This window comes from Beta vulgaris, chromosome 7, assembly GCF_026745355.1.
Source record: "Beta vulgaris subsp. vulgaris cultivar EL10 chromosome 7, EL10.2, whole genome shotgun sequence".
In the NCBI taxonomy this organism is placed as follows: Eukaryota; Viridiplantae; Streptophyta; class Magnoliopsida; order Caryophyllales; family Amaranthaceae; genus Beta; species Beta vulgaris.
The window spans coordinates 53037560-53046664 of NC_079208.1; the positions used below are offsets into that span (position 1 = coordinate 53037560).

At 33.9% G+C, this 9105-nt stretch overlaps 1 protein-coding gene across 1 annotated transcript; it reads left to right on the forward strand.

Moving 5' to 3' along the window:
* The first annotated feature begins 1540 nt into the window (after nt 1-1540).
* Nucleotides 1541-8765, forward strand: LOC104899746 (trimethyltridecatetraene synthase). The gene is made up of 2 exons (XM_010687003.3): nt 1541-2608; nt 7958-8765. The coding sequence occupies exons 1-2, from the start codon at nt 1697-1699 to the stop codon at nt 8588-8590; spliced, it is 1545 nt and encodes a 514-aa protein (XP_010685305.1). The 5' UTR covers nt 1541-1696; the 3' UTR covers nt 8591-8765.
* The last annotated feature ends 340 nt before the right edge of the window (nt 8766-9105 follow it).

Genomic DNA, 9105 nt, shown 5'->3' on the forward strand with positions numbered 1-9105 from the left:
ACCAGAACCAGACCCAGATTTGTTCTCCTGATGCTTCCTTTTAGGACATTCCTTCTTCCAATGCCCCTTTTCCTTACTGTAGTTACATATATCATTAGGTTTAGGACCCCCTTTAGAATTTCCAGATTTCTTAAAATTCTTTTTACCCTGTCCTTTACCACCACTACTACTGGCCACTAACCCAGAAGACTGACTTTCTGTACTACCAGATGCCTTATGGCGCAATTCCCTAGTATGCAAAGATGATCTAACTTCTTCTAGGGACACAGAATCTTTACCAACAATGAAAGATTGCACAAAATTTTCATACGATATAGGTAAAGAAACAAGCAGAATTAAAGCGGCATCCTCATCCTCCACCTTCACATCAATATTACGCAATTCTAATAAAATTGTATTTAATTGATCAAGATGATCTCTAAGAGGCATACCTTCCTGCATACGCAGGCTGAACAGACGTTGCTTCAAAAGCAACTTGTTGGTTAGAGATTTTGTCATGTACAAACTCTCAATTTCAACCACAGACCAGATGCGGTTTCCTCCTCCGCGACTTCAGTGATTATGTCATCTGCCAGCACAACATAATCGTTGAATGAGCTTTCTCCTCCAGAACGGCCATCTCAGCGGTGACTAAATCCGTTGCTTTCTTTGCCAACGGTGCCCACAACCCCTGTTGCTTCATAACGCCCGCATCTTGATCTGCCACAGACTAAAACTATTCCTCCCAGTAAATTTATCGATTTTGACATTCACTCCAGACATCTTTCTCACACAGATCGAAAACCTAAGCTCTTGATACCAATTTGTATAACGGATGTGAGGAAGAACAAATAATGAATGCAAAAACAATAAAATCAGACACCAGAATTACGTGGTTCACCAAATTGGCTACGTCCACGGCAGAGAAGAGAAATTTTATTATAGAAGAAACCAGATTACATAGAGAACAGAGTGTTTTTCGTAGTGTAAAAGATAGGTTAAAATAACCTATTTATACAACCCGCTCAAAAACGCGTTTTCCGCGTCTTTTCCCGATCCGCCCGGGCGCCCGGGCGAAATCCGCCCGACCGAGCGGTCCCCAGTTCTCCCAGATACGTTTACGCGCCCGACCGGGCGAAACAAACGTTTCCCCAGATTGCTCCCGCGCCCGACCGGGCGAGATTCGCCCGACCGCCCGGGCGAGACGCAGTTTTGCGTCTCTCGTGAATTTGTCGAACACTTCTTGAGCACCACAATTCAAGGCATATTCTTACATCTTCTAAGAGCATGGTCTAGCTTGTAGACTAGTATACTTGTAGCTACTAAACACTGAAAATTTTCCGAACTTGAATAATTTTCGATGATTATAAAGAAGAGTCAACATATATAGCGCATTCACACCAAACAAAAAGATATAAAAACAGCATTTATTTCCATACCAAAAGGAGTCGAGAACGTGAAGACTAAAGACTGATTATACACCTAACGAAATTGTCTAGCAATTACAATGCAATTTCAAGTGCAAAAACGAAATTGCGTGAAATCTACCAACCTCCTCTTTTATGCAATATTTTTTTTGGTTCTCTTTGCCTAATCTATTATAAGTACCCCCTTACTCTATCGTAGTAGACCAAGCCACTTCTAACTATAATCCCCTCCAAAAAAAAAAGACACACAACATTTTGTTCCTTTCATAACCTCAACAAACCATTCACCTATGGAGGCACCAACTTGGGCGGCCTATGCGGCTGCTTGGCTAGTGTCTATAGCCCTAGTAGTCCTAAGCCACCACCTTCGCCGTCGTCGTAAACTCAACTTACCACCAGGCCCGAAACCATGGCCAATCATTGGCAATTTTAATCTTATTGGGTCTCTCCCACATCGCTCCCTCCATGAGCTTACTAAAACATATGGGCCTTTGATGATGCTCAAATTTGGGTCTGTCCCAGTGTTAGTAGGCTCATCAGTAAAAATGGCAAAACTTTTCTTAAGAACTTATGATGTAGCCTTTGCAGGAAGGCCTAAAACATCAGCAGGAAAATACACAACCTATAACTATTCTGATATAACATGGTCTCAATATGGTCCATACTGGCGCCAAGCGCGAAAAATGTGTTTGATGGAGCTTTTTAGTGTCAAGAGGCTCGAATCATTCGAGTACATTCGTGTTGAAGAGCTTAATTCAGTGTTAAGAGCCATATTTAACACTAATGGTGAACCCATGATGTTAAAAGATCACCTCTCAACGTTGAGTTTAAATGTGATTAGTAGGATGGTATTTGGGAAGAGGTACTTAGATGAAACTAATGATGAGAAACCAATTGTTACACCGGATGAATTCAAGAAGATGCTTGATGAATTGTTTCTTTTAAATGGAGTGTTTAATCTTGGGGATTGGATACCTTGTCTTAAGTATCTTGATGTTCAAGGTTATGTAAAGAGGATGAAGGTTTTGGCTAAGAAATTTGATAGGTTTATGGAGCATGTGTTGGATGAACATAATGCTAGAAAGGTAAAAGAGAAGGAAGATTGGGTGCCTAAAGATATGGTTGATGTATTGTTACAACTTGCTGATGATCCTAATCTTGAAGTCAAGCTTGAGAGAATTGGAGTCAAGGCATTCAGCCAGGTATGTATGCTTATATCAAATATTTTAATTTAATACAATTGATGATCTTAATAACTTAAAAATAAATCCATACTTGACTTGTGTGTATAAAACATCTAGAACGTACATAAATAATTTATGATTAATTCTGGAGCAAAAAAAATAATATTTTATGATTAATTACTCTTGGTAAAAGTTACTCCCTCCGCTCTTTATTAATTTACCCCTTTCTTTTGTACAGAGTTTTAGGAGAAATAATGTTGTGGGTCATAAAAAGAAATAGAAACTATTATTTTTATATTAAAGTTGAATGTATGTGTGATAAAGAGTTAGTGGTCCTCTTCCAGAAATAGAAATAAAAGAAAGAGGTAAACTAATAAGAAACATCCAAAAAAAAAACACGGGTAAACTAATAAAGACCGGAGGGAGTATTTTAGTAATAATTTTATCTTTAACCACAACCACAAGAAAACAAATTTGGCTTAATGTAAGAAAGTTTTCAGAACTAGATATCAAGAGAAGTACAAAACGTGCTAACTTATTCTACTTTGCTATTTTTTTGGATTGTTTAGTCTACTTGATATTACTTCCTTCTTAAGGAGAATACTTAAATATGATTAGAGATCAGGTTAGTTATAAATAAACACTAGTTTTTTGTGGGATTGATTTTGGACTTTTGGCCGTGCAAAAATTATATTCATAAACTTTAGAGACCTTTTAAAGAAATTAATAATACTAATTGTTATCTTAGGCCCTGATTAAGAATATTTTCTTGTAAGACAAAAACGACTTGTTTAATACTCCCTCTGTCTCTTTTTATTTGCTACAAACACTTTATCACAAAGACCAAGGAAAAGGGGGGGGACCACTGTACAGTGGGTGTACAGTGGTGTGCAGTGGTTGTTTTGAAGAAAAATAATTGTGGTTAATTAAGTTGTGAAAAATCAGATTAGAAGGCAAAAAAAAGAGTTGGCCCACATTTTTTTAAGGAAGGCGCCAATTACATAGAAAGAGGGAATTCATTTTCCCTCCAAAATTTTTATACAACCAATACAACTAAAATATTCTGTTACAATTATACAACCAAAGGGAAAAAAATTTTCCCTCCAAAATTTTAAAGGTAGATTACATAAGAGGTATTGAAATTATACCAAAAATTCGAACTTAAGGGGGAATTGAATTTTCCCCCTAAAAAAGAAAAAAATCCTAACAAATTCTGGACTATATATACACAACCACTTTTACACTTGCATTTATTATTTTCACCACTTCCATCAACATAACCAAACAGACCAAGCAGCAGGCAGCCACCACCATCAAAGACACCAACCAGCAGCTTAAATGAAGGCTAAAATGAACATGTTTTAAAAACAGAACAATACAAGGATTAAATGAACATGTTTTAACAAATCAAGGCTATATATCATAAAAACAGAACAATTCAAGGACAAAATAAACATGTTTTAACAAAGCAAGGCTAAATATCATAAAAACAGAACAATACAAGGATTAAATGAACATGTTTTAACAAATCAAGGCTATATATCATAAAAACAGAACAATTCAAGGAAAAAATAAACATGTTTTAACAAAGCAAGGCTAAATATCATAAAAACAGAACAATAACAAGGATTAAATGAACATGTTTTAACAAATCAAGGCTAAATATCATATAAACAGAACTAATCAAGGGTAAAATGCACAAGTTTTAACAAATCAAGGCAAACTATCATATAAAGAGAACAAGTTAAGGCTTAAATGAACATGTTTTTAACAAACAAGGCAAAATATCAACTAAACAGACCTAATGAAGGCTAAATGAACATGTTTTAACAAATCAAGGCAAAATATCAACTAAACAGACCTAATGAAGGCTAAAATGAACATGTTTTAACAAATCAAGGCAAAATATCAACTAAACAGACCTAATGAAGGCTAAAATGAACATGTTTTAACAAATCAAGGCAAAATATCAACTAAACAGACCTAATGAAGGCTAAAATGAACATGTTTTAACAAATCAAGGCAAAATATCAACTAAACAGAGCTAATGAAGGCTAAAATGAACATGTTTTAACAAATCAAGGCAAAATATCAACTAAACAGACCTAATGAAGGCTTAAATCAACATGTTTTAACAAATCAAGGCAAAATATCAACTAAACAGACCTAATGAAGGCTTAAATCAACATGTTTTAACAAATCAAGGCAAAATATCAACTAAACAGACGTAATGAAGGCTAAATCAACATGTTTTAACAAATCAAGGCAAAATATCATATAAACAGAACAATTCAAGGCTAAAATCAACATGTTTTAACAAATCAAGGCAACATATCATATAAACAGAACAATTCAAGGCTAAAATCAACATGTTTTAACAAATCAAGGCAAAATATCATATAAACAGAACAACTCAAGGCTAAAATGAACATGTTCTAACAGATCAAGTGAAAATATCATATAAACAGACCTAATGAAGGCTAAAATGAACATATATATACAGATCAAGGCAAAATATCATATAAACAGAACAACTCAAGGCTTAAATGAACATGTTTTAACAGATCAAGTGAAAATATCATATAAACAGCACTAATGAAGGCTAAAATCAACATAATATATAGATCAAGGCAAAATATCATATAAACAGAACAACTCAAGGCTTAAATGAACATGTTTTAACAGATCAAGTGAAAATATCATATAAACAGAACAAATCAAGGCTTAAATTAACAGATCAAGTGAAAATATCATATAACAGAACAATCAAGGCTTAAATTAACATGTTTTAACAGATCAAGTGAAAATATCATATAAACAGCACTAATGAAGGGTAAAATCAACATATATATACAGATGAAGGCAAATATCGTATAAACAGAACAACTCAAGGCAAAATAAACAGAAATTAAACAAATCAAGGCAAAATAAACAGAAATTAAACAAATCAAGGCAAAAAACAAGTTTATAAACAGATCGAGGCATAAACAACATGCGTATAAACAAATCGAGGCTAAAACATGAAAAAAACACAAAAACCTAAACATGCAATCTAATCAAACGCAACCCCACAGGCAAAGCAAGTTAAAAAAACTTCCTAAAATTTTAAAAACAAAGATTTAAGTTAAGGAGTGGACCGATCTGAGTCAAAATTTGAAAGGGACTCTCCGAAACCATTTCGAGATGGTTTTTATACCAAGAGAGGTAAGCTCGCCATGATTTAAAGCCTTCCGGAGGTGGTTCTTCCAATTTTTCAGGTTTTTTGCCCTCAAATACACCACCAAATTCAAGATCTGGTGGTTTTCTTGAAGGCGCGCCACAAGACCAACAAAACGAACCAAAATCCAACGATTTTTTTGCAACCCTAGAATTTTTAGCCTCCGCATCTAACTCGTCCATCAAATCAAAGAGCCGTTTCTTTGATTTCGGAGTTAACTCATCCATGAAAACCCAAAATCACTCAAAAATACCGAAGAAACAGGGGACTCGTTTCTGAAATCACTCCAAAATGACAAAATCTAGGTTTATAATGATCGCAGAAAAGAGTAGATAATTAATCTACTGTTTTTTTCAACAATTTTGGAGTAAAAAACCCTAGATCTGAGGGTTTGAAGAGAAGAAGAGAGAGGAAAGTGACAGTCAGAAGGAGAGAGAGAGTCAGAAGGAGAGAGAAGAAAATGACGGAAGTTTGAGATTAGGGTTTTGGAGGGAGTAGTTATAGGGGGTTGGGTAGGGTTAAATGGAGGGAGTGGGGTAATAAATAGAGTTAGGTGGGTTGGGTAGGTTTAGGGAATTGATTAAGTGGGCTAATTTTTTGGGCTGAACTTTTGGATCTTTTGTTTTATTATCATTTGTAGTAATGTTGGCAAATGTAGCAAATAAATTGAGACAGCTCTAAATGGCAAAATGTAGCAAATAAAAAGAGACGGAGGGAGTATTAATATACTATTTTGTTCATTGATCAATATAATATAAATAGGGAAATATATATATAACTTGAGTATGTTATACACTCGAGTGTTAAATTGTACTACTTCAATGTGTCTTGAAATTTAAGCGGATCGTTTTCTGGTTACATTTTGTTCCATTTGCAGTTGCAATTTGCTAGGGAAGTAGGTATGGTGCCAAAAAATTATGAGGGCCATGGTGGTAGTTTAGTGTATTATGTATATCCATTATTACTCTCTGAGTAAAAATAAGTGCTCTGATGCAGCTTGTTTTTTTCCTGCCAAGATAATAATTTTTTAAGGACTACCTATATTAAAACCTTATTTTTGTCCAATCTTTTTCATGTTCTATTAATTGTAACAAGGGTACAAAGATTAGATGTAATGTTTTACATTGAAAAATCAAAATGATACTTAGTTCTTAGATGATAAATTTTCTTTTTTTTTTGGTAAACCAAACATCATAAATTAGAAAGTTCATTACAATCCTCAATAGATGACAATTTTTTTTTGAAATGATCAAATCATTCTTATATACTCCCTCCGTCCCAAAATATAGTTCCCATTTTCATTTTAGATGTCCCAAAATATAGTTCTCATTTTTATTTTGGGTGTCCCAAAATATAGTTCTCATTTCTATATTTAGTTTCACATTTTTTCATAATTTGTTCAGAATAACCGTGTCCCATCATTTATTTGCTTCTTCTTGAATTTTGTTTTTCCTTTGTTTAGTCAACCAAAATATTACAATTAATGCTCTTCCACCAATTATTCTCCATTCTCTCTCCTAAAATCATCTTTTCCCATACAACATTTATTTAAATAAACAAAAAAATATTTACTATCCCTTTTAAATTCTACTTGCATAAATTACCATGAAAAAAGGAAAATGAAAATTATAGTTTGAGACCGATGGAGTACATCATAACATCAAACTTTTAATGTTGGTTAATTTTTGTGGAGGTAGTATAAAAACTTGGGATAGAATATCATGTATAATAATCTAGTGTGTGGTTTCACTATACACAAATTTCTTATTCTTTTTAAAGTTAACTTTGTCAATTGATTTAGGGGTGGGGCAAAAATGAGCAGAGGTAATGGGGACCCTGTTCAATTTTCTTAATTGGGCCCTTTATTTGTAGTTCAAAAAAATAAAAGTATAAGATTCATATTTACAGTTGGCTAATGACGACTATCTTCAAAAGGTTAAACAACAAAACTTTGACGAATTTCATGTTCTCGTTATTCCTTCCCTTATACTTTTACTAATGATCCAAATGTTTTCTTTTGTCTAATCTTCACATAATTTAAAATAAATATATTTTGGGCTCTTATATTTTGGGGCCCTATTCCGTCACCGTAATTGCATGGGCCAAAAACCACCCCTGAATTGACTATTTTTTTACAAAACAAATTTCAGGATTTAATTGCTGGAGGTACAGAAAGTTCAGCAGTGACAGTAGAGTGGGCAATGGCTGAACTCCTAAAAAAACCAGATATCATCAGAAAAGCAACTGAAGAACTCGACCGTGTAATCGGAAAAGAAAGATGGGTTGAAGAGAAAGACATACAAAACTTACCTTATATTCGTGCAATATCAAAAGAAACAATGAGATTACACCCAGTAGCACCTATGCTTGTGCCTCGCATGACTAGAGAACAAGTTAAAATTGAAGACTATGATATTCCTAAAGGTAGCCTTGTGCTTGTAAATACTTTCACCATACAAAGAGACCTAAATGTGTATGAAAAACCTGAAGAATTTTGGCCAGAAAGGTTTCTTGCAACGAATATAGACGTGAAAGGTCAAGATTTCGAGTTATTACCTTTCGGATCAGGGAGAAGAATGTGTCCTGGATATAGTCTTGGTCTCAAAGTTATTGAGTCAAGTTTAGCTAATCTTCTTCATGGATTTATATGGAAATTACCAGGTAATATGAAGGTTGAAGATATTGATATGGAAGAGATTTTTGGCCTATCAAATCCTAAGAAGAATCCTCTTATGGCTTGTGTTGAACCACGTCTTCCTCACTATATGTATCATATCATGTGAGCAAAATTATTTTGCTTAAACTTAAATGATCTAAAGCTAATATTTTAAGTTGGTTTTAGTGTGGTAAACCTATATTTTTGTGTTCTTGTTATAGTTAAAATAATATAATCTAGATTTCCTTATTGTAAGTTATGAGTATCAAGCATAAAATAAACCACCTTGATATTTTGTTGAATTGTTTGTTAAAAATGCAGATACATGTAGTCTCAAATTTGATAAAGAAAAGAAGATAAATAACCATCTTATAAGCTTGAAGAGTTCTTCTCGAATCACCATTCTTTTTCCAGATGAAACGACATTTGGGCTTGTAATTGGATCCCACCGTCCTATGTTATTTAAAAATTAATGCACATATGGATTACAAAACTAATAACGGAATTACAATTAATCCACATATGGAGTTATGCGTGGTATGGAGGATGGACTTAAGATGTAAAAGTTCGTTGGAAGTCCAATTGTGCAACATGGGGAAAATGAACATCTATGACAAACAGATCTTATGATTTTGTGGTAGG

Coding starts and splice junctions, on each gene's coding strand:
- LOC104899746 (XM_010687003.3), top strand. CDS start 1,697: ATGGAGGCACCAACTTGGGCGGCCTATGCGGCTGCTTGGCTAGTGTCT. Junction 2,609..7,957: donor GAGTCAAGGCATTCAGCCAG/GTATGTATGCTT, acceptor AACAAATTTCAG/GATTTAATTGCTGGAGGTAC.